The sequence below is a fragment of the Caloenas nicobarica genome, chromosome 21, assembly GCF_036013445.1.
Source record: "Caloenas nicobarica isolate bCalNic1 chromosome 21, bCalNic1.hap1, whole genome shotgun sequence".
NCBI lineage: Eukaryota > Metazoa > Chordata > Aves > Columbiformes > Columbidae > Caloenas > Caloenas nicobarica.
Window position 1 is genome coordinate 379,454 of NC_088265.1, and position 25,821 is coordinate 405,274.

The 25,821-nt window shown below is 53.4% G+C and overlaps 1 protein-coding gene and 1 long non-coding RNA gene across 8 annotated transcripts in view; one reads left to right on the forward strand and one right to left on the reverse strand.

The window, feature by feature from the left end:
- Nucleotides 1-25,821, reverse strand: part of ANKS1A (ankyrin repeat and sterile alpha motif domain containing 1A) — a 69,165-nt gene that overhangs the window by 11,310 nt on the left and 32,034 nt on the right. For 5 of the 7 annotated variants that reach the window (XM_065649472.1, XM_065649465.1, XM_065649467.1 and 2 more), the window contains 3 exons: nt 21,258-21,829; nt 12,503-12,569; nt 7,838-7,944 (listed from right to left, as the gene is read on the reverse strand). In XM_065649472.1, coding sequence (XP_065505544.1) covers nt 7,838-7,944; nt 12,503-12,569; nt 21,258-21,829 — 746 coding nt within the window. Of the gene's footprint in view, nt 1-7,837; nt 7,945-12,502; nt 12,572-21,257; nt 21,830-25,821 lie in introns of those variants that run through there. The other 2 variants (XM_065649468.1, XM_065649469.1) reach the window with 2 other exon arrangements.
- LOC135997066 (uncharacterized) lies at nt 21,353-22,024 on the forward strand. Its single transcript, XR_010607359.1, has 2 exons — nt 21,353-21,619; nt 21,727-22,024. It is a non-coding gene; the product is annotated as an uncharacterized LOC135997066 (long non-coding RNA).

Genomic DNA, 25,821 nt, shown 5'->3' on the forward strand with positions numbered 1-25,821 from the left:
GGAAACCCCGGCCCTGCTGCCCACGGGGGCACTCGGCTCTGCTCATCCTCCCTGCAGAACCACACAGAAATCCCAATTTCTTTCCACAAGAGCAGGTGACCCAGCGAAGGTCAGATTTACGCCCATCACCTGGCAGGGAGGCAGCTCCGTCCCCACACGCTGCTCCCTTACAGTCCATTTTCTGCCCCCCTTTCTGCCGCAGAGCCAGCGCGGCCGCAAGCAGAGTGCAGCGACCTCACTGCCACCCCGTTCCTGCCTGCGTACCTGGCAGCGCCCACCCCGCGTCCCGGCACCGCCGCTGCCGTCACCCCGCGTCCCGGCACCGCCGCTGCCGTCACCCCGCGTCCCGGCACCGCCGCTGCCGTCACCCCACGGTCTGCACTTCCCCCAGACCCTGACCGGCCTCCTGCTGCTCCTGCAGAGCCGCAGCTCGGAGCTGACAGTGCCGCGCTGCTCCACATTCTGGTTTTATCACAGAAACCTCATTAAAACGGGCCGTGGGGCAGGACGCTGCTGCAAGGGCGGGCAGGCTGCGGGAGCTCGGGCACGACGGCCGGGCGGGCAGGAGGGAAGGGTGATGGCAAGATCCCCACGTGCTCTCTCCAAAGGACAGCAAGTGTTTTATATTCCTTCCCACCTGCACTTTCTGTAGTATTTCGGCACATATGTTTTGCCAAGCGCTTCCTGCTTTAAACGCAACAGCCACAGGAGGAAGCCAGCAGCTGCTCACAGCAGCCGACCCGCCAAGCGTGTCCCCGCTCCCGGCACCGCCGGCGCCGCGCGGTGTGTGCCCGGCGTGCGGCGTCGCCAAGGGTGGGCAGCGTCGCTCCCGCCACCCCTGTGGCTCCGCGAGTCCCCGAGAGCTGCTCTCCTCCTCGGCCGCAGAGACAAACGTGCAGAGAAACAGAGAATTAACGCTACAGGTAAGAGCTACCCTCGGAGGTTCAACTGTGGAGAAACAATTATTTAGCAAATGACAGTGGCAAATTAAAGCGGCGGGTGGTGGGGACGCGGGGCCCTGCAGCACCCGCGGCTCTGGGGGCTCCTCTGCTCCCCGGGCTGCCTGTTCTACATGGCAGCACCAGCCCCAAGGCAAGGGCTGTTTTCCCACTTTTTGGCATCTCAAATTCCAGAAAAATTGCTTGATATGTAGCAAGGATACAAGCTAGTTAAATACTGTAAAGCCTACAGCTCCCTCCAACACTCGGTATTTTTATGTGTCATATTAAATTCCCTCAGTGCCAGTCCATGTTCCCAGGGTACTTAACATGGAGAGACAAAGCATAGCAGCTCCGAATAAATCATTACAGTCTATCGTGCATGAGCCTCCACTCAGAGAAATGTCCTCTAAACCCATCCAGATTTCACCTCCTACGGAAAAAAATAATCTGCCACTAAAATAGGTAATTAAATGCAAGCACACCGGAGATCTTTTAACCTTTGCCAACCGAACAGATGAGCTGTTTAAACCAGACTTTAGACCTGTTTGCATTTGACACGCTGCCCAGACAGAAGCCGAGGGGCAGAGCTGCTCCCCGAGCCTGCGGGTTGGCAGCGGGGCCAGGGGTGTCCCTGGCCACGGTCCCAGCAGCCCCAACAGCCCCGCTCTGTTCCTCTGGGACGGATTTGGCAAACGCCCGAGGGGGGAAGAGGAAAACCCCAAGGACTCTCTCTGCTGTTGCCCGGTCCTCTGTGATCCTCCAGCAGCAGCTGCAGAAACGCCAGTCAGAATCAAAAAGACTTTCCAAAGACACATTTCAGAGTTCCTCTGTTGTGACAAGTGCTTGTTACCTCATGCATCCCAAGGATGCTCCTGCGGAAACATGAGTCTTTAGAGAAGGGTCTGCTTTAGGAACGCTGCACACCTTGTGCTGTAATTAACCTGCACGGCTCCGGGTTTCTCATCAGGGCAGCAGCACAGTCGGGGCAGCGTCCCCCCCGGGCCGGCCCGAGCTGCCGGGTCCGCAGCGCGCGGTCCCGCAGGACGCTCCGCGGGCACCAACTGCCCGATTTTGGGCCCAGCCGCACGTCCAGCTCCGCACGGCCGCGGGCAGACGAAGTTCCGCACAGGACGCGCCGTCTGATCCAGGCGTCAACGCGGTTTAATGAATCCCAACTACCTCGCTAAGCTCAGGCTTAGTGCTGCCTCTGTTACTAAACCCTGTATTAAAGACAGGCAGGGACTGCAGGGAGGAGCGGGACCAGAATGTGTTTGCTATTAAAAGCAACAGATGCAAAACCCAAACACAGCTTTTCCAGACTACAAAGGCTTTTGCAAACACCCACAGCAGAGTGCCTTCAGCTGCCTGCACACAACAGCCATTTCTTCTTATTTTAATGCACGCAAAGCTATTTTTCTTTTGCCTCAGTACATTCAAGACAATTTGCATCCTGTCAAGGATTTTACTGCCACTGCTACTGCTTTACTTTCGGTAACCAAACACCTGCACGTGGGAGATGGAGACTCATCCGGGTCGCCACAGACCCAGCCTAAACAGGGATTATATGCAGCAAGTCCTGAAAACAAGAGGCGGCACCTTCCTCAGCCTCAACACCACTCAGATTTCTCCTTTTCAACTGAAAAGGGGATCAAGAACCCTAATTTTGATCACCTTGGTACCAGGTAGCTACAGCTTTCAGGAGCTTAACGCAAGAGGCAGTTCCGGGTTTGCAGCCCAGCCCACGGCTCAGTTACTGCATGGGAGTCCGGAGCCCCCGGCTCTGCTGAGCTCCTGCTGCCAGACGGCAATGCCAGAGGCTGCAGCTTGAGACGGATCAGTGGAAACCAGCAGAAAATACGTATTTGTTAAGCTAAGGGCACGAGAATGAAGCCCCCTTCACAGCGCATCGATTGCAGAAAGGGCTCATCCACAAAAACCTGCAATAAATCCTGGATTAGCACACAGCCACTTCATTTTTGTTCAATTTTCTTCCCCACGCAGACTGGCAGCGTGACAATGGCAACGGAGGGAGTTGGTCATGGTTGTCAAGTTCAAGTGATTTTATAGAGAGAAAAAGAAGTTAACTGCTACTTTAATGGCTTTTTTAATGTCTATTGGGCCTGCAGCTACTAATGAATCAAATTTAAGTATCCTCTAAAGTGCCAGCTCTGGTCCACCCACTTTGCTGCTCAGAATCCCGCCCGAACTCGCTGGTCCCCGTGGAGCCGTTTACACCACCTGGGCGCTCCAGCGCGTCCCCGCTCAGGGCCCGGGGAGCAGCCGAAGTGCCCCCCCGAGCCCGGACCATCGCTCCCGCCATTCCCGGCCAGAGAGAACCCCAACCCACACCACCGGACAGAGCACAGTCCTGGTGAACCACCCGAGTGGCATCTCAAACCCACTGGAGAAAATATTTCATTTCATTGTACGATGTGATTCCCACTCAGACGCTTGGCAGAAACCCTTGTGCAAGGGTCGTACGGGGGTTCACCCCGGGCACTAAAACCAGCCTGGGGACCGGGGAAGAGCTGCATTTCCAGCAGGCTGGCAGCAATGACAGACAGCAGATAATGCCACGTAACGGGGCTGATGAGCTCCCTCCCTACGTCACACAAATAAACGAAAGCCATTACAGTAATAAACGTGCCAGCCAGCGTGATGGTCACGGGTGGATTCCCGGCGTGAGCAGCGCTGACCCCCAGCAGCTCCGCACACACCGACGAACCGGCCCCGCGGAGCAGAGCTCTGGGAACACCGAGTCCAGAAACACCCGCTCCAGAGCTCCCGGATGAGCAGAGCTTGAAACCGAGCCGACCTGCCCAGGCACGGCTTCAGCTTGAAACCGAGCCTACCTGCCCAGGCACAACCTACGCCCAGGGGCTCACCCGGGTCTGCACTCAGGAATTCTCCAGGAGCTGCCACCACAGCAGTTTTCTCTTTGTTTCACTGAGCGCAGCAGCAGCAAGCAGGATCCGCAGGGGATCCGCGGGGATCCAGCCCCACGCATGTCCCTTGGTGCCGTCCCGGGCCCGTCCTGCCCGGCGCTCTCGGCTGCCCCAGCTCTGCTCGCACCCAACACCTCGGCTCTGCGCTCTTGTCAACCGTTCGCTTGTGCGCACACAGAGGAGAGACCGCTGCAGGCTAGTCTAACATGGCACTGAATTACACTGAATCAAATTAATGTCAGTACTCTAAATTATTTGAGGACATCCTATTCTTCCAATGCCATCATGCTTCTACCACTTCTCCCCAATTATAAAAAAACAAACAAAAAAAACCAACCCAGAGGAGCCCACGGCACTACACAAGGAGAACAGATTTCCATTTCTGACGCTGTCTCATTGAATCAGCATTAGCTGCTTTCCACACACTCCATGGGAATCCAGGCTTGAACAATAAAAAAAAAAAAAAAAGGCCGTAAAAATGGTTTATGTTCTGTTTTACCTGCTCATTTGTGAATCAAAGTATCTTTGGACTCAGAAGTTCAGCTACAGAATACCGGTACAACGGCCGCGCACGCGAGGTTTGCCAGCCCAGGAACCCGCTGGGGCAGCAGCCGCCGTTCAGCCCCCGAGGGACGGAAAAGCTGCTGCGAACACCTCAGACACATCGATGGGATCTGCAGGATCACAGAACACTGCAGGGACAAGGCAGGTGGCGGCATGTCCTTCCTGCTTCTGGGGGCAATTCCACCAAGAAATGCTGTAATTCCTTCTGTGACACCGGCACCGTCCCTTCTGTCCCCCACACCGCGGCGTCCCCCCCGGTCCTTCCCCGAGGCCGTTCCCGCGTGCGCCGCAGGGCACGGGCACGTCCTGCGCATCTCACGGAGCAAAACCCGTTCCCCAGGGGCTCCCAAAGGGAACACCTGCTGCAGGGACACTGGTGACCACAGGGGACACGATGGGACTGAGTGCCAGGAGCAGGAGAATCCCGCTTGGTCCATATTCTTGGGACATTTTTCCTACTCTTACAGCTCCCCCAGCTCTTCCTGGTTAAGGATGATTACGCCGATTTATAGTGCATTTTTCTGAATGATGCTGCTCACTCATTGCTACGGTTTCGTGATTTGGCCTCGTATTTTCCTCCCCTGGTGTGGGACAAGGTAACGGGTCTCCTGAAGCTCCCGCGCACGCAGGGGCCGCTGCTCTTGGCTCATCAGTGCTGGACGTGTTTGGTGTGCAGTCCTGCTGAGGGATTTATTCTGCTTGCAAAGCTGTCTTTTTGCTAAGCCAAGGACAGCCCAGCCCGTGCCAGTAATGCTCAGCCAGCAGCTTCAATTCAGTCGTGTTCACCCATCGCACAAATAAACCTTTCCCCTATCATGAAAGAATTCCAGCAGGCTGTGAAGCGGAGAAGGAGAATTTGAAGCGCTGTCTCCATTTTAGCTTTTTTTTAATCCCCAGCTGGCTGAACAGGCTGCTGCTCAAACCGCAGCCCCGTTCGAAGCAGAAGCTGAGTGTCACAGCCCCGGGCAGCGGCGCTGGCACCGAAGGTCACCCGGTGGCACCGCAGAGGAGCGAAAGCGGCTCCCGTGGGGCTCGTGTTGGGGGGTGTGCCCAGAAAAATGGGGAAAGCCTCTATGCAGGTGTTAGTATTTGGAAGGAGAGCTCAGTCTTTTAGAAAACTAACCCACCTAAATCCATCTTTTATAGCCCGTTTCTTCCCTTAGCCCAGCCAAAAGATTACGCAATCTGAAATAAACGTACACTTCAGTTCCTTCCCAGAAACACGTAGGCTCGCAAGTGCGCTTCAATGTCATGTCAAATTGATGTGTAAATAATCCTGGTGACTTGTGCTAGCAATACTTCCCTTATCTGGGGCAGGGGCTTCAGTAACACGGGCTGCAAACTAACACAAGAGCAACGAAAAACACGCGGGACACGAGGAATTCCTGAGAGCAGAACTGGTGAAACCGGGGGCTACGAGAGCGCTGGACCCACCACACAGCTCTGCACATCCTGCACATTTTAACGTGTCTCTGTGAGGGGAAGAGCAGCACCAAACGCCCCTGAGCCGCTGGATTCCCCCGTCCCACCGCGGTTACAGGACGTGCTCTTTGTCGGACTCTTTTCTTAATCCTGCTTCAAGTTAGTGTCTCCTGCAGGCTGAGCTTTCTTCATAAGGACATTAAAAAGCTCTTTTTCTAGGACACGGCCCCTGTTTTACAGCTGTACTATCGCCACACATTTAACAGTTTGCTCTTGTGATGCTTTTTTCTTGTCTACCCAACATACATGCTGTTTGTTTGCTCACCAATGGGCACCTGGGGACTCGGGCGGCGAAAGGAGCATCCTCAGCTGAAAATCCACAGCACCAGATACAGGCAGTAATGCAATACAAATGTCACGCCGAAAACAAGAGCATTTCCCTAGGAAAAGACTCCGACTTCTTAATTTTTGCTACTAAAACTTAATTAGCCTCAGAGCCCATCTGGCAATTTGCAAACCATTACCCAGCATTCTTTGGACCTTGAAATATTTAACATAATGATGCCCCAATAGCGACTAATCCTTTCACAAAAAACATTTAAGTCCAGAAAAATAATGCCACTTACTTTGAAATATTCTTCGTTAGCAATTGAAAGTGGCAGTTAATAAAGAAATAGTTCTGTAAAAAAGAAAAGGAGCACCAGGAGCCAAGCACCCAGGTCCTCTCAGTGCTGCACTACCCGGCTTCAGCGGCTACAACAACTTTAATAACTCATCTGAGAACATCAACATCACTACTAAAAACAAATTAAATACTTGTTCCTCATTTGTACTGTATCTGAAGGTTTTACTCCCACATCAGAAGCTCAAGGCAAGTAACACCACAGAGGAAAAGATTCTTAATTAAACTCTTGCACCGGGCTGGGCGGATTTAAACGCAGCCTGGGCACAGGGGCTGGAGCCAACTGCCCCTAACAGGGAGAAGCAGCAAAACGCAAAAGCAATCAGCCAGGGTTTGCGGATATCTTTGTGAAATTATGAGATCTTTTAAAACTGAGAGGAGGGAGCGGGAGAGCGCCCCACCTCCCGCGAGCAGCGGGAGCTGATTTCCAACCCTGGGAACGGTCACCCAGCATCAGATGGGGAAAAAACATCCAGCAACTCCTACCACATTTACCATAAAATCACAGAGTGAGACATATACAAGGAACCTTTTCCTCCATCTTACAAATGGCAAAATTCTGCATTGGACAATTGACAACCAAGGGCTACTATTTGCTGCAAATAAACATAGTCAACAAAAATTCCTGCTTCTGAATCTCCAGCTCCCACCTCTCCCGGGACAGGTAGAAGGTTAATCTCCTTCGTTATTAAACTTCTGTGCTGAGGAGGTTTATCAGCACACTTGTCAGGCAGGGCAAAGGCTGCTGAGCGAGCAGCCCCCGACACCACGGGGGGCACAGATCCATCGGCAGAGCATCCTGAGCAGGGATCTGCAGGGAAAAACCCTCAACGCGAAGCATTACTCTCTTGTCATCATTAGGTTTCAGAGCCAACGGTGTCAATGGAATTAAGTACAGCTCATTAACATGCTGTCTGCATGTTCAGGGTAAGGACACTTCCAACAAGAGGTCCACCACCTCCTTTGCAGCCCAGAACTGCTCAGGGATTACTTCAAACGCTAGAGACTTCCAGTTCCTACTTCTGGAGTGAACTGGATAGCAAAGATTTAGGCGCGGAGTAAATAGAATTATAGTAAAAGAACCCTAACACCCGAATGAAGATGAATGACCCTGACCCAACGCAACCCTCATTTGTCGCTTCTGTCCAACCTTCGATGTGTCCCCAGGACTGTTTTGCGGGGCTGCAGAACCAGATGTGCTCTGCAGCTGACAGGGTATCGATCACAAACCCGGGTTTGGTCAAGAGGTTTGTTAGAGCCCGTGGGTCCCACTGAGGACTTACCAGGAAGCGGACATCATCGAAGCCGTTCAAGAGCAGCTTGCTCTCGTACTGCTGCAGGCCGATGGACTCCAGCCACTCCCCGACACTCTGCTCCAGCATCCGCGAACCTGACGAGAGAGGAATCGGCAGACGCTTGAAAAGGGAGAATCCGTTAAGGCGGTAGCAGCGGCACTCTGAGGAAGACAGATGGCATTGCCACATCATAGTCATTACCATAGAGAAACTCAAAAAATTATGCTCAGAGTACAACAAATCAGCTGGCAGACAATTCCTCCAGTGCGCACAGACCATGGACAAGCTTCCAGTGCCTGCGTGGGCTGTGGGTGCAATTTGTATCCCAGTTAACACTCAGGAAAAGAAACACCTCGCCCGGGCAAACTGTTGAGAAGCGCGTCTGGGACCAGGCACGGCATGCACTGCGCTCAGGGCTCGGGCAGCTCCTGGCCAGGCAAGTGCACGAAGCCCAACCCCGCGGGGCTGCGGATCCACTCCTCTGAGGTCTGGAGGGGGCGGGAGGAGGGAGAGCCGTCCGCCCCGGGCGCTCCCGGCCAGGCGCAGGTGCGAGGGACGGAGCGCGGGGCTGTGCGGGTCCTCCGGTCCATGCGGCTCGGGATCCCTGCTCAGCGGGCCCGGAGCACCGCGGGCACAAAGCAGCTACACAGAAAAGACATCTTCATGCAGCCCAGACAGCAAACAGGCACGACAGACTCTCAGAAAAGCAGCAGAAGCCAGACTAGAGCAGCTGTCCGCAGGAGGACATGCAAGACAAAGAAAGCACACAAACGGCAGCAGAAGAAAAGACGGGCTTATACTTTTTTTCCCCAAGCAGTCCTGAAAGAGGCAAACCATAGCAAGGGCTTTTTCTCTCCGTTACGGCGTTAAGAGGAGCAGAGGCGTGAGGGACCCCGAGCACCAGAGTCCTGGCACAGGCGTTTCACCAGCAATCCGGACACACGGCATCTCGGCACGCTGCTGGGACCGGAGCGCGACCGCCACGCCGGGCGGCAGGGACACGGCGGGACCAGCGCGGCTCCCCTGGCACAGCCAGTCCCGCCGGGCGTTCGGTGCACGCTCTGTCTGCCCTTTCTTCATTCTCTGCGGCTCCGCAGCGTCCCAGCCCCTCAGCGCACCCTCGAGCAGCTCTGGGGAGGCATGTCAGCTCCTGGCTTCCACGGCACGGCGAGACAAAAAGAAACCAAGTGCAAGCATGCTGCCTCCTCTTCCTGCAGCAGCTCCGGTGCCAGACATGCCCTGGCACCTCCTCTCAGCCTCTGGTCAATCAGATTCCTCCCAACACCCCGCAGAGGCTGTGCAGACAAGCTCTCCCTTCCCTCACCCCTGGGAAGAGAGTCCAGTGACTTGTTACTCCAGAAAAGCCTGAGACCTTAGACATGACACAAAAAAACTTCAGAGATCTCCTTTTCAGCAGGAAATTTCCTATGTGAGACAGGCAGAATTGTTCAGGCTTCTTATCATATCTGCTTCAAGGGTGTGTGGAAATACAGAGATGATCAGGAAAACTGAGTTTGCTTCCTTAGAGCCTTCAGGTCAGCTGAAGCTGTTTGGTCCCTTCCAAACCATCCATCCCAGCCCCCAAGCAGGGGCTGCACGGGGGGGCTGCACAGGGGGGCTCAGGCCGTTATCCGGCAGCTCCTGGGGAGGGGACCCCTGCCCGACGCTCCCGAGCCGGTGCACGCTGCAGCACGAGCAACGCCCAACACAAAAGGTTTCCGTCTCCCCTCGCACAGCCTGTGCAGAAGGACAGCAGCTAAACCTGGAATTTATGCGGGAAGCTCCGGCTCGCCCGGCGCCTCCGCCGTCCCCGTCCGCCGCTGCCGAGCCCGGCGCTGGCGCGTCCCTGCAGAGCGCCGGCTTTGTGCGCCAGCCCCGTCCCCGCGCAGCCCGGCGGCTGCTCCCCGCGCTCCATCCTCCCCCCTGCAGCTCCGTAACTCTCCGCTGGAAATTACTGACTTTTCAATATTTACTCAGTGACGGATGACACAGCTTGGGTTTTCAAAAAATGATGTTACAGGTCTGCCTTGACAGTTCCCAGTGATTTGTGGCTGGCTCAGAATTAATTTATCGAGAGGTGAGGAAGCCACTTGCTGCAGCGTTTCTGGAAGCAGCCGAGGTATTGGCAGGTAGAAAGAAACCACAGCAGTTCCTTCCCCTGAGCTCCTGAATTTCGCTTCAAAAAATTATTTACTCTACTCAGGCTTTTGTACACTCATAAATGTATTTCTGCTTTTAAAGGGGAAACTACAGTGACACCAAGCGCAGGTTTTCTGTTTTAAAAAGCACTTCAAATCAAGACAAGATAAAAGAGGGGGGTATTTGGAGGGAAGGGAATGGAGGGGTTTACTTTAAAAAGAAGATAACAGATGCCCCCAAACATCCTAGATTGAACATAAGGAAGTCCAAAATACACTGAATATTTGCATGTTATGAGGATGACAGGGGAACAAATGAATCCCCGTCACTGTGCCCCCCAGCAAGTGTCCAATTGCAACTTCTGATTAAAACAAACACCTGATTCTCAGCTCCATCCTTTTCCTTATGCTCCACATTTTATGAATCCTACCTTAAAAGGTCTGCAGATAGCAGAGGGGGAAACAGTCAGAGTGTAGTTAGAAATAATTTGAGTGTTTAAAAGTTAAAAAAAAAAAAAAAAAAAAGGGGCAAGCCAAGCAATTCAGCTCCTCTTGCAAGAGGATGCTCCAAAGAAAATGGGAAAGGGAGAGAAGGGAGAGGGCTACCAGGGCCCAGAAAGGCCTTTTACAAGTTACTGTTTCAATAATGCCCTTTAGTGCAAAGTTTGAGCCTCTTTGAGGAAGAAATCAGTACATGGGCCACGCTGGACCAAAATCATCACCTGGTAACAGTTGAACATGACCCAATGTGGCCTGGGGACACACGACCAAGCTCCACCTGGAAGAAGGAATTGCAAATCCAAGCAAGCGTTGGTGGAACCACTGTCCACACACAACGCGAGTGTGCGGGAGAACCAGGACAGGCAGCTGGTGCCACAGCTGGGGATGATCAGCAGCTCGAAGTCCTTACACCCACCACGGGGCGATGAACTCCAGCAGCACATCAGGCAAGATGGACGGCCAAGGAGAGCGCTGCCATTAATGCCACCAGATACAAGAAATACAGCCAGCACCCGACTTTACCGGAACTGAGATCAATTAGCCAAATGCAGATTGCTAATAGATTCCTCTGTCTTTCGTCAAGTAAAGCACCAAGGACATTTTTCACATCTCAGGCCAACTGCAGAGCTACCTCAGGGAGCCCTCGAGGGAGAGGAGGGAGAACCGGGGACCGCGGGCAGCCCTGAGCGCAGAGCGGGCGCCAGGCAGCCCAGCAACGCGACCCGCACCCGGCTGCACAGACGCGTCCGTTCTGCCGAAACCCCTGCACAGCGGCAGCGTCTGCCGCGCTGGCTCCTCCTCTCCCTCCATGTCAGCCTCCTCACTAGCGACATCGATCCCCCGCAGCCCCGGACGCGTGGGGAAGGGAGGGCTCGTCACAAAGCAAGATGCCGAACAGCTGCCATTGCGTTAGACCCAGCCCCACACTCCTCCGCATCCCTCTGCAGAGCCGTCTGACCCCCAGAACATCAGCTCTGGTCGGTTTGTGGTGTCCAGGGCAGGCGCAGGTTGAATTCCCATGGGGAACCACGGTGGATTCCTCCTCACGAACCCAGGCCACGAACGGGTACGAGATCTGCTTCATTATGGCAAGTGTGCACTGCCTGTGCGGATGCTCATTAGCATCTCATCAGGAGAGACGCTGCCCACCCACGGCAGCTGGAGGTGAAGGATTTAAAAGGACAGAATCCCTGGCGGTGGCAGCTCTCCAGCGCCTTCCATCATGCTGCAGCAAAGGCAGACACGCTCTTGAGCTCTGCTTTTGTCTTTGCTCATGATTCAAAGGCAGAGAAAGGAATTCACACTTAAAGTGGAGCGGAAAGCAGCTCCTCTGCAAGCAGTCTTCTTTAGTGGATGTTGGTACCCACAGGAATACTCAGAAAAAGCCGAGTATCACCCAAACTGAGGCAGGTGGCACATTAACCACGACCTGCAATGGGCACCAGCCCGTCCTGCTCCAGCAGCGCCGCCGCCCAAGCGGGAACGGGAAGACGATCCTCCCCCACAGAAACTGCCGTGTCCCCGGACCCGCTGTTCGGGTGGTGGCGCCTGGTCAGCCAGGACGTGCCGCAGAGCACAGCGCTGCCACACCTGAACTGCTCTCGCCATCAGAAAGATGCAGAATTTCTAGAACCCTTGAGCAGTCCATGATATTTAGGCACCTTCAGTCCCCAGACAGCAGAGTTCACCAGCATCCATTTAATCAAGCCTCGTGTGCTGTGTCTCACTACAAACAGCTCAGTTTCTCACGGCACCATTAAAGCCAAGCGATTATCTCCACCTTTGAAGGCCACAGACTCTGCGCCATCCGGGAGACGACGCTCCCAGGAGCCAGGCTGTGCCTCCAGCAGGGAGAGGTGGGGCTGTTAACAAACTGCTGATTTTCAGAGTGAAGCTGCATCTGGGAAGAGAAGAATTAGAACAAACCTCCCGAGCAGCTCTGCACGCAGGAGCCGGCGCCTCCGTTTTGTGCAGAGCACAACCGAGACGGACACACACGAGCTGGGTACGCTACCTGAGATCCTCTGCTGCTCCTGAGAAAAGTCAATGCCTTCACCAATGGAACTCATGATCTTCTCAATCTGAAAATAAAAAAAAAAAGAAAAACCACACATGCTGCATTACTCATAAAGCCTCAGGAAAAATTAAAGGCAGCCCCTGGATTCCACCTCCCACGTGACTGCCAAAGAAATGCAGGCAAGGTTGTTAAGATCCCTCTGGCCCGCAGCACCTTGCCGGACAAGTCTCTGCGGGGCTGGGAGACGTGGAAGGGACGTGGGGACTCACAGAGCCTCCCCTTCCACAACCACCAGAGCCTGGAAACAAACAGCTCCAACCAAACCCTCCCTCTGGGGCATCAAACGAGGGGGAAGGAAAGGAACCCACTGCTTAGCTCAGCCCGGACACGCAGACCCATCCCTGCCCGAGCACCGCGGCTCGCCAGCCCTCGGCACACCAGGGCTGCGGCTCCCTGGCTTCTTTGGGGGTTATTTTAATTTTTAAACCATCCCATTTCCCAGTGCTGTGCACGGACGCCGTGCTCCCCACCAGCAGCACTGAGAGCAGAGCTGCTCAGAAAGCGTTTGAAAAGGGACCGAGTTTGTGGAAGCAGCAACATCACGGGGGCAAACGCCGTAACTACCCAGGAGAGGGAGCTAAAGACAACTTCATCCCCCGATTTAAGCAATTCACAGTCAACAGCTCAAGGCAAACCTCATGCAATTAAGAAAAAAAGTAGAAACTACTGCCTGAGATGGTATCTTTTCAAGTCCACTTAAGAGCTGCATATAAATGACTGCATGTGCCACAAATCTACCGAGAACGAACATCCCTGTCCCCCGCAGCTGGTCCCCAGCTGCACCCGACAGCACCGAGATGGGGCCGGCAGAGAAGATACCTGGAGAATAGCCTGCGCTACAGTTCTTTAGGCTGTTCTTTCCCAGTGGTTAATACTAAAATATAAAAATACCATGTTTAAATATAGTCCTGCAGTTCAGACGTAGTTGTGGCTTGAACACCAAGTTCCGATTTGTCTTGGCTTAACGTGTTTTTTTCCACGGAAGCACCAGGCTCCCATCTCCGAACAGGTGTGGGCTGGGCTTGGGGTGCGCTTTTATTATTATTACTTTTTTTTTTTTTTTTACACCCACAGAAATAAAACCACAAAACCCTTTTGCCTCAGAAGTTAATACAATCACATCTGTTGTTCTAAATCTAAAGGGGTAGCTGGCTCCACGCTATGAAGGTGTTTTGGCCAATGAGCCCTGAAACTCCACCTGGAAAGGAGACAAACTATTGCAGAGCTAAAACACTTTGGGAGAAGGAAAGGTTGCGAGGCCGGGAGAGCCCAGTGACCCAGAGCAAAGCGTGTGATGGAAGGAGTGGCAGAGCGGTCACCAGATCGACGCACACTGATTTTCACATTTGCCTACGTTTTGCTGAAAAATAAAAATACCCTGAAAAAAGCAGCTGGGTGCGGCTGAGAAGCCGTGAGCTCTTCCACGCAGGCAGGCGGCCACGGAAACATAGCAACTGGCAGCTCACTCCAAAACAGAACTTTATCTTTAAACTAACTATCCCGAGCGACGGAGCTCTGATTAATGGAGAAAAGGTATTTGTTTGCAGAAGGCCAGTAAAAGCCAAGCCGGTGTGGAGGACACGCTGCACGCTGGGGTTTGCTCTGCTGGCAAGACAGATTTCAACACCAGTTCTGAGCAGTAACTCCCACCTCTGAGCACTCACGGCAGAAGCACCAAACGGGTTTTGCCACGAGCGGGATGCAGAATTTCTCAGTTTCTCCGATCCCGGCCCCGCGGGCAGCAGGACACAGTCCCACGTACCGGCACTGCCTTGGCTCTCCCCGCCCGTGGACGCGGAGCCGTGATGCTCATGTTAATCTCCCCAGATTTTCCTCCCAGAGCCAGCGCTGGCGTTTGGAGCCAGCGAGTCCATTGAGAGAGACAGAGGACGATTAAACAAGTCCCGGGTCTTTTATCACCACAATAAAAGAGCGTCGCGCCCCACGAGCTGTCTGCAGCAGCTCGTCTGCATGCAGCAAGGAGCCCTGGTTCCGAAAGCACAGAACGGAGCGGCGCTCCGCCACCCGCCCGCGCCGGGGCATCTTCGTGCTGCGGCTCTCTGGAAGGGGCTTAGTAAAACCCCACCTCGCGCTGAGAAGCCCTTACATTTACCATCAAGATAAATGCAGAGCTTTTGTGCTCAGTCTCTGCGTGCAGCACCAGTGATTCCCAAGGACATCACAAGGTTGTCCTGGGAAGAAAAAAAAAAAAAATACACACACACACACGCATGCCAGCATTTGGATGAGCAGATACGCCGAGCGCAACAGCCACCCCACCCCGGCCGGTTCTTCCGCTGGGTTTCCCCTCACAACGGGAGGTGGTCGGAGCCTCCAGCTGCCCGGCGCCTGCCCTGCAGCCCCGGCCCAGCCGGGCTGAGCCCCAGACCACCTCCGGCCCCTTCCCAAACCGCAGCCCCGAGCCTGATCCCGGGGACGATGCGCCACGGCTCAGCCTGCGCGGGCACCACGGAAACAGCAACACTGAGCAATGAAGTTATTCAGATAAAAGTCTATAATTAAATAAAAACCTCTCAGAAACAAATGGCACACTGTCTGCCATATGTATGGTATTCGTGCATTATAACGACACCCTGCAGCATAAGCATAATTAAGAATATACCAGGATTCCCATTATAAATCCTTATTATTAAGGGGTTCATAACCTATTGTACAAACTCGCCCAGGGCTAGAGCTCGGCAGACAAGACAGCAGTTCCAGCAGCATATTTTATTCTTGAAAGCGGCTTACGAAGTTGAGTTTAAAGGTTATCAGTGTTTTAAATTTCTGCAATTCCAAGTAAGTGTCAAGGGTCAAGACCTCGTTATTTCTAAGCTTCCACAACCGAGAGATGGGGTGGATTTGATTTAAAATTATAAAAAAACCCCAGACGAGCTGCTTCTACAGTTTAAAAACCCCTCTGAGTACAAACACCCCCAATGACAAAGTGACCAGCCTCGGTACAGCCTAACGAGCCAGCTCTGAAAAGCAGGGGAGAAAACGAAGGTGCGTTAGGCCAACGGCTGGCGCTGGGAAGCACAGAATGGCTCCATCTGACACGTCCGTTTTGCACCAAAACCACAGCAACAAACCCCAGTCAGGGCAAAAGCGCGACCAGCCGCGAGCTGCCCGGCACGGACGGCCCCTCCGCGCGCAGCGCCCGTCCCCGTCCCCAGCCCGCGGTGTCACAGCCCAGAGCTGGGGCCACACAGCTGCCAGGTGACGCTGGCTGGACACGAGACGCTGCAAGCCGTTCTCAGCTGGTTTATGGATTTTCTCGCAAACAAGAGCAAGTTATTTTGGGGTTGCTAAGAGGAAAAAGAAAGCAGAGCTATTTCATCAAGATTTAGGATTTTCTTCTTTAATGGCTGACTTGTGAAATCACCTCTCAAGAGAAGCGGCGGACGGACAGGAGGGGACGAGAGAGGTCGGCACAAGCAAATGACTCAAGCGGCAATTGCACAACAGTGAATATGAACACCCTGCGCAAGAGTGACGCACTGAACAGAACAGCTTCAACTGGCCTTTTTGAGCATCTCAAAATTAACACCCAGTTTACACCACAAGTCCTCTGAACAGCAGTAACGCCCGAGCCGGCACTTCCACATCTTCCAGGCTGCTCGGTGCAGTGGGAATTGCACTGGCCCAGCTCCTCACGCTTCTCATTTCATGTTTCAGAAGCACATGGTGAAAAGACACCTCGGACCGTCGCAGCAAAACGCGATCTGCTCCGGCGGGCGCTGCCCCACACGCACCTGCTGCAGCCCGCTGCACCGCGGCGCGGCCAGGAGCACCCGGGGTCGCTCAGACAACCCGCTGCTGCTTCCCACCCTTCTGCAGATCCACAACAGCTGAGGCTTGATGTGACAACAGCCCAGGTAACAAGACGGGGCTGAGAGCCAAGGGAAAGGCAGCTTTTCCAAAGGCTGAAAACCCCCGGTGATGAGGGCGCTCGCGGGCAGCGGGAGCCAAGAACATGCTGTTCATCTGGGAGACAACACAGCAGGTGCTGTTAACGAGCAATTAGGTCCTGCCAGCTTCCCTGTCCATCCTGCTGATGAAGACACAAGCCAGGTAAGGCATTTTCCCCAGAAAAGTCTTTGGTTAGGGATACCTGAAGGTGGAAGCAAGGCTGCAAAGGTCGTCTCCACGGCCCAGCCTGCTTGGAGACTCGAGACAGACCTACAGAAACACTTTTTAAAAAATAAAACTTCTGAAGTGCTGGAACATGCAATGTACAGTGGAAGATAACATAATGAAAGGCTGAATTTAGTAAGGACATTGAAGCCGGACATTTCTGTTCTTGAAAAAAGAGAGTCCCAAAAATGCTAATGATCACAAGATCGTTACATAACCAAAATATCCACCAGAGCACAAATAATTTACATAGAAGACTCAAAAGCTTCTGATCCAGAAATACCGAGTTAATACACTTGGAAAGTTAACAGAAACACACAGCAGCAGTGGGCTGCAATTGTTATATTATTCTAACACGCTGGATGCACACAGGCTAATTTAGATGCACGTTCAACCCATAATTGGTGACCTATAAATAAGAGCAGAAAGAAGTCGTTGTGCATTTGATCTGTACTTGGGAAATTGTCACCGATCCTTGGGAGAGCGCGGGGAAGCCACCAAGCTGCAGCGCCTCTCTGTATTTTGCAAACCTGCCTTAGGGAGAGCTGCTCCCAATACCTGCCTAGTTCCAGATGAATTGATACGACTCAAAGAGCTGGCAAATATAATTCTTGTTATGCCTAAACCTTGCTGGTAAACACAGGAACGAAGTATGCTTGGTCTTTACATTTGCCTTTCAGACCAGAATACCAAGTGATTTTATCTACAGAACTAGTGAATTTTCTTAATTTGGCTTAGATTGGCTCAGTTCAGTATTGGTTTATAATTTTAACAGGCTGGCCATCTGCAGTAGACACAAAGCAAACCTGTGAGGTAGAAACACAAAAGCTTTCGCTCTGAGAAGTTAATCAGGATGGAGGAAATCTCACCACAGGGGCAAAGGGAAAAAGAGCTTCAACACGAGAGGTGATGTCAGAATTCCTGACCTTAGCACAGGAAAAACAAGAGGAAACGTTGGGATCTGGAGATTATAGAATAATCAGCCCAATTATTAAGTTGATTAACATCCTGATGGCCACACTTGCTTAGAATAGCAGAAATGAGAACAAAAATATTGACCACATCACTGCTTTTCCCCTGCAAATCAACAAAGGCCGGTGGGGCAGGGGTGAGCGGGGACGAGGGGACGCGCGTGCCGGGCAGGGGCACCCGCGCTGGGCACTGCCCCAAACTTCGCGCTCTGGCGTCCTCCTCGGGCAGCGGCACCTTGTGCATCCAGAGCTGTCCTGAAAGTTTCACATTTCAATGCAAGTGTTCTTAATCCTCAACCGTAAGTGTGTAACTAAGGCATTAATTCCACCAGGCACTCAAGCACCCAAGCAGTCCTGAGAGGTTAATGGAGATCAGGTATTTAACCCACCCGTGGCAGACACAACCTCCAACAACTCGCTCCCCAGCTCTTCAAAACCTGTACAGGAGGCACCGCACGTGCCATTTACTCCTGGCGTCCATCCTTACGTGACACTAAGACCCAAAAATGGGTCTGCAACAGGTGAAACACCGAACCTATAGTTACTGCAAATAGGAAAGAATCCCTTCTGCGGTGACAGCAAAACATGGAGCAGCACTGCACGAATTCATAGCAGAGGATGGTTGTCCAGTGCCATAATTAGCTGCAGAATATTCATTAATTCCTCAACTAATTCACTTGGGGAAAAAAGGCAAAGTAGTGGACTGTGCATCTCCTTTTTTCCCTAAAAAAAGCTGAAGTAAAATGCATGTTTTATTCAGTTCCCTAAGTCTCTTTTGAAGGAGGTTTAATCTCTCCCTAAAAGAGCTAAAGACAGAACACAAAGCACCTCTCTCATTTGTGAGACTGATGCTGGAACCTCTGAGCCCAGCAAGCTACAACTGCCGCACGCTCATCTCATCTGCTAAATATTTATGAGATGATTATGAAAAACAAATTTATCACTTCAGCCCTCAGCCGAGCTCGGGAGGATTCAAATATTCACGCTGACTATGAGCTCTGCCCCTCGCACGCCTCTCCCCACCGCGCTGCCCGCACAGGCCGGAGCAGAGACACCCTCACCCGGGCCACGCGTCGCCGTTTGCTCCGGTCACCGCTCCGGTCACCGCTCCGGCACCCCAAGAGCTGCTCTCCGGCAGCGGCCGAGGGGACAGGAGGTGTGAGCTCCGGTGCAGGACAGCGGGTCGGGGACAGACGGACGGCGCTGAGCACCCCGTGCAGACGGAACACAAAGCAGCGCTGTCGGCAGCTGCTGCTTGGGCCAGGCCTTGGAGCCGGGAGCCGCAGCCGGGAACAGGACGAGCTTTGCCAAGTGAATAATTTCTTCCCCATCCCACCCTTCTGGCAAAGCCAGCACCACCTTCCACTTCCAGCAATGGGCGCTGGGCTGGGGCCGGGACGTGACCCTGCGCTGCAAACACTTTCCTGCTGAGCGGCCCCCCGGCCCGGAGCCACGCTGGGCGCTCGCCCGGCCGCTGCCACGGCCCCATCTGCGCGGGCGCACAGCCGGGTCCCCCCAGTGCCTGCGCAGACACACCTACTGCTGGCGCAGCCGCGGGCAAAATCCTCCGCTCCTTCGCTACAGCTGCGTGCTGCATAGAGCTGCGCATGGATCACTTCCCTCCTCTGCTGCCTGCACAAAGACTCTCAAAATTAACAGAATAATGCACATAAATCTGCCATTGTTTCCCCTCAACGCAGAGGAAGAGCCAAATCATTGCTAACGGGGCGGCTCAACAAGGTTTTATATTAGCCTGGGAAATTCAGAGGCTGCAAGTTGCATCTCATTCAGAGCAGCTGCATTATCCAATTCAGGGAACTCATTAAACCTCCAAAACCAGCACCACATTTATGTTTAAATCTCATTGTTGCCATTATCACCAGCCAGATCAGCCCCTTTCTGCACATAGAAATCATTGCAAAAAACCCCCAGATGTTCCCCACAGGTGCATCTTTACCATTTCTTACCAATCACAGGAGGCTACTTTAGGATATTTTACAGCAAGGACTGGCCTGACCATATAAATTACTATCAGCAGCTCCCTGTGTGCTGCTTCTATAGAGCACAACCAGGAGCCGGCGAGACCCCAAACGCCTCTGCACAGCCTGTGGAAATCAAAGAGCAAACCAAGCTCAAGGCGGCGAATCACCAGCTGCTGGGCCGTCCCCCTTCTTAGGAGAATACTTCTCTTTACATAGTGTTTTCAGTTAGACCTGCCCCGTTGTAGACAGATGTGAATTTTTCACATTCTTTCTCCCATTTCCTCACTTAAACATAATGGGAAGGAAAAGCAGATTTTCCTCTTGTGGCTTGTTAGGCTGACGCTGGGTGGAAATGACGCGGTTTGTTTCCGAGCAGGGGGCAGCTCTGCGGGCGCGTTTCTCCCGGCGGAGCAGGACGAGCAGGGGAGCTGCGCAGCACGGAGCAGCCAAAGGCTCCTTCCCTTCTGCGCCTGCTGCCCACAGCTGGGCGAGGCATGAAAAGCACCATGAAAACCATCTGGTCCTTTCAAACAAGCCTTCTGCTGCAGAATCTTTCACTCACAGCCATACCACAACCGACCTGGGTAATTAGCAGCAAAGCCTCTACAACCAGAACAGCGACAGAGGAAAACAGATTATTTGGTGACGCTGAAACACTGCAGGGAGTGAGAGTATGAACTGGAAGATGGGCTCGTACCGAGGAGGGATTCCCACTCTGCTTTTAGCATCTCTGAGTACCTCCCTCTTCCATAAAATATTATTTAATCTCCGAGTCGGGCGCAGCGAGGCAGCTGAGCGCCGGTCCGTGCGCGGAGGGGTGAGTGGGAGCACCGGCAGCTCGCGCCCAGCACCAGCCGGGTTTTATTTCCTTTCAGTGTACAAAGAGTGGTTCAGCTGAGCTTATCTCTCGTGCAGCGCTGCTGCTCGACCAGCAGAGCATCATCTCCAAAGAATGTTTCAGTAACACTGCGGTGCCGAATTTCAGAGGGACACTTAATCTTGCCCGAGTGGTTCACTAGGGCCAACTTTCTGAGCATGAAATATTTAACTATCCACGGGCCTCCTGGACTATAATAAAGTGACTTCAAACAAGCCTCTGAAATACATACGTGAAGAGGAAGGCAGGAGCTATTAAATACACAAAACACAGCCTAATTACTCTCTTCCTTCCATGCCCATGAACCCAGGACGCTGCTCACCCCCCAGCAGCACGGACCCAGAAATAAAACATGTCCGGATGCCGGGAGAGTCCCAGGGGAAGGATTGGGAAGAGGAGGTCAACACAAAGGTTTGCAAGGAGCACTGTTATCAACTTGCCCTCAGTTTGGGCTTGCCTAAAAGAAATTAAGCTCTGCATTTGAACAACTTAAAAAACTTTGAAAAGCCCCCCACTTCTTGCAATTCTGCTTCTCCCCCACTCCAGTTAAGCCGATCTTTTGGCATTTAACACCTTAAAGACTTACAAGTGAGCATGTTCCTGTTAACGTGATCCGAGAGTTAGTACAAGTAGTGAAAACCACCCAGGACCCCGTCCGAAAGCCCGAGTGGCGCCAGCGGAACAGACCCGCTCCCGGCACAGCTCCTGGGCAGGGCCGGCCTTACCTCGTCCCACTCCGAAGCGAAGGACGGCGACTTCTCCAGCCGCTTCTTCCCCGTGCTGCAGTTGGAGAGCGATTCGCTCCGGCTCCCCATGGCATCGTCCTCTGTCGGAGAGCAGGTCAGGAGATCAGAGTCCGATTTGGACAAGCTGCGGCTGAGTTTAAGCTCGGCTTTGGGCTTGCTGCCCGGGTGGGCTCTGCCCACAGCTCTGTCCCCCTCTTCCTCGGCACCGCCGGGGTGCTGCAGGACGTGGGGCGTGACTACAGCCCCGGGATCCGCCCGGCTGACGTGCGTGTGCTGGACGGTTGCGTAGACAACTGTCTGGTTTTGGTCCGGAGAGCTGGTCCGCGCTGATCCCGAGGCAGGTAAGTCAGCATCCTCCAGCTGCATAGCAGGTGGGTGGCTGGTTGCTTCCGCGCCTCCCTTCTCTGTGGAGGAAACGAGCCTGAAAGGGTCCTCGCTGATCTCACAGATCGGGGAAGAGCCGTGGAGCAGCCCTGAAAACTGCTCTGGAACCTGGATGTCCTGGCCGTCGGTGGAGTCCTGGCTGCGGCTGCCGCTGCTCCTCCTGCGGTCTTCAAGGGACGAAAACAGGGAGGGGGGGAATTAAAAACATGGAAGAAGCACCAAAATTCCAGCTCTCCCCCTGCCCTCCCTCAGCGAGGGAGGGAGAGATAAAGAGAGAACAGTTCAGTATTGTTCCGCGCGCTCAACTTGTACCCAAAGTCATGGCATTTATGAAATTCCAAACACTGGCCTGATTTATGCAATCTGGCAGCTCTCCTTGTTGTTTTATTCCTGTTAACACTAACTATCAGGCCTTGCTATATAAGGCTAAGACAAGTGCTAACTATATCCTGCAGAGAGAGCAAGTGAGGTAGGAGAAGCGGAGACGGAGGCTCCTGGAACATCTGATACATTTCCATAAAGGCCAAAGTGTTATTTAGAGCAGCGCTCCTTGCTCTTGGCACCGGCTGCGGGGTGGGAAAACTGCTGGCCTGCGATCAACCTGCGAGTTCCAAAATCCGCTCCCCAGAAAAAACACTGCTTTCCTCCCTGGTGGTTTCAGAGTTTAACCTCTCCTCCTTACTCAGGGGAGAGAAATAAACAGTTTGTGCAATAAAAACTCGATCAGAAGTTCCCTCTCTTGCAAGCGAACCGCTGCCCACAGCAGGGCCTGATCCGGTATCGCCGCGAGCTGCGGGGAGCCGGCTGTCCCAGAAACGTGACACTCGCTCGGCTCCTGCACCAGCGTCGTTAATATCAGGTACCAGGGCCCTGCACAAATCATGAATAATTGACTGATGCCAATCGCCAAGCGTGTGCACAGACACACGTGTACTCACCTTACACACACGCGTTTGAACTGTGGAAGCAAAACGTTGTAAAGCTGAGAAGTACAACTTTTGTTTACCAAGGATTCCTACACCTGCCCAGAGTTACTTTCAAATTTTAACCACTTCCATTTAGTGAAGAAACACTTTTCAAGCTGGGGACCAAAAAACAACACTGCAAAGGAACAAGCAAGCAAAGTGCCCCGATAACACGGCTCTGAAACGCAGGGAGGATTTTAGATGTGACGATGAAATCGCTTGCTTTGCCAACAGCAGCCGAGGCAAAGGAACCTTGTTTCAGTGAGGCAAAATACACTAATGAATTTAACTTATCTTTAACTAAAAGCAGCCTATTAGCATCAACAGTGAGATGAACTCTTTCCCCATCCTCTCCCGCGCTAAGCTTGACCAGGCTGTTTTCAAACACTAACACCATCTGGTTTTGTGGTCTGTCCTCACACCACAAACAAGGCAGGAAAGGTCTGAATTAATCATTTGTCTTTAAAAGCATCTTCGGACCCCAGGGTCTCCTGTGCCCTGTGTTTGCTGAGCGGGGCTGGTCCCTCTCGCAGGTGTTTGTTTACTCCAAAGAAACGCTAAAAGCAGCTCGTTCTGTTGGCAGCTGAGTCAGGAATGGCCAAAGCCTGAGCGGAGGTTGAACTGCCGGGACAGCGCTGGCAGAGCTCGCTTCTCGCTGGGATCAAGTGATGCGAGGGCTTATTTCATACTGGATCCCGCGACATAAAGATTCCAGGACAATGAAGTAGTTGTTGATTATCTTGCACGGGCACATACACCGTGAGTTCTGCAGCTGAAGCTGCTGAGGGGGACACGTCCCCGGCGGGCAGGTGCTGTCACCAGTGCCAGTCCCCACACTGCTGGGCAGCGCCAGCAGCAGCGCCCATCACAGCATTTCGAGCCCGGACTGTCTTCAGATACTTTGCATAAAGATACGAGGCTGTAATGCTGGAGAGAAACCTTGGAAGAGGTCAGACATGCTGCACTCGTAGGACAGGCTGGTGTTAATAAGAAAAAGCTACCGACCTGGTAAGAGGGACACAGCACTGACGGGACAGTCACATTAACCCAATGGGAGGGAAAAACTTTTGCAAAATCAACAGCCTTGCTTCTCAACCTCTTTCCTTCCTTGGAAATGTTTTCTTCCATGCCCCAGCTTAACCTTTGCCGACATTTCTGCGGGCGGCAGAGGCGGCTGGTGAAAGCTCCTGCCAGGCGCTGGAACGCGCGGGTGCAGCCAGGACAACGTGCCCCAGTCCAGCTCCAGCCACAAAGGGCTCCTGTCGCGCAGAAATCGCAGCTGCCCACTCACCCTCGGGCTGAAGGGCCTCGAAACACAAGGCGGCTGCCAGGGCAGGACGGAGGAAGCAAGGGCAGCAACTCTTGCTCAGATGCAAGGAACATCTTGCAGGAGACACGTCAGAGCCCGTCCCAGGCCTGTGCCGAGAGCTGCAGGGGAGCCCCAGCACGGTAGGGACAGGCAATGTCACCTTGTCACCGCTGCGGGACCTGGCAGGAGCACAGGGGTTCCCGGGGACCCTGGGGTGCCAGGGGATCCTTTGGGGTTCCAGCTCGAGGTGCCTCAGGGTGGGCAGCAGGGACAGAACCACCAGTGTCCCTTTTGGGATGGGTTACCAACGTGATTAAGCTGCTGTGCTCATCGCTTCTCTCATGACAAAAAGACGAGTAGTACTCATTTACCAAGGGTATGGTGAACTCAGAGAAAGGGAAAATATTTAGGTGGCAGAAAGGCAGAGAGACCCCAGTTCTATCCATCTGCTGCACTTCAAGGCATTTGAAAGTATCCTCCTCCAGTTACTGCTTCTCACCCAGAAAGGGAGTCGTCCTTAACACAGGAACCTCTGCCCAGGTCCCTTGGCTGATTTTACAGCCCAGCACAGACATCTGACCTATTCGACTTCTTCAGCCACCGCCTGCTGCAGGTTTCCCCGCGTCCCCAGAGATCCCGGGCAGCGATACCCACATCCCGCTGCTTCCGTAGCCACACGCTGGCTCTCGGTAAAGATATTTTCATTAAATCTCTCGGCAGCACGTTTTGTCTTTTGTTATTGGGTCAGGTCTCTGGCTGGGAGCACAGCCACACATCTGCTTGAGCCCATACAACCATGAAGAAAAACTCCAGCAGAAGGAAGAGCAAAAGCAGGGACTTCAAGCTGGGCTTCCTATAGAAGCAGCACAGCAGAACCTAAATATCAGTTTTTAAAAAGCATCAGAAGGAACCAAGTCAGTCCTACCTGCGGCTGGTTACTGCTGACAGCACTTGGGGATGACTCTCCTGAGAAGCAAGGCAGACATCACAGCTCAGGAGTATTTTCCGTACCCATCCTCGGCCAGCGGAGCTGTGCAGTCTCTCCCGGCCACTTTGCCGCCCTTGGCTGACTCCCGAGTGCCGTTACAAGCTCCAGATGCCCTGACTTCACGCACGCGATTGCACGTCGTGTCCTCACCAAAGCGATGGGAAAGCGTTTGGCTCAAACCACTTCTGATGCTCTGCCCAACACATTGGGCCAACTTTTCCCAGCGCTCCAGCATGTGACAGCAAACGGCTGTAACACACACAAAGCAGCCAAAGCCAGGCGGATAATACCACATTCATCAGTCACCGGATGCAAGACGACTTGCGGCGAGAGCGACAAAGGCAGCTATCACATCTGAAAGGCCCTATTAAACCCAGCGGGCCTGAAATCCCTTGGGTTGCCCTGGAAAGCCCTTTGCAACAGCCACGAGAGTCAGAGTCCTTCTCTGCTGGCCAAAGGCTCCTCCAGAGCTCAGAAGACCACGGAGAAGCCCGGGCCCTCAGATCCAGGGCCAGGAGGGAACCTGAGGCCGTGGCCCAGCCTGCTCCTCGTCCTGGGACTGAGCTGCTGCCTTTGATGCTCCAGGACCCTTCTGCTCCAGAGGTGGGAAAATTCTGCAACACACCAACCACGGCTCCAGTCCTGTATACAGCCCTTGTTTAACTTTTTGCCAAAATGACTCTGCTAGTCCCTAAATGCATCTTCTCCCCCGCATCAGCATATACCTCGCATTCCATACATAGCTACGGCTGCTTCCACGTGCCCTTCTGGCATCTGCCCCCAACTACTGCAAAATTACAACACACCTTCACTCATATTAATCAAGGCCAGAGAAAGGAGCAAAACCACTGGAAATAGATCGCACGTGAATAACCAGCAACAGCCGCACACTGAAAG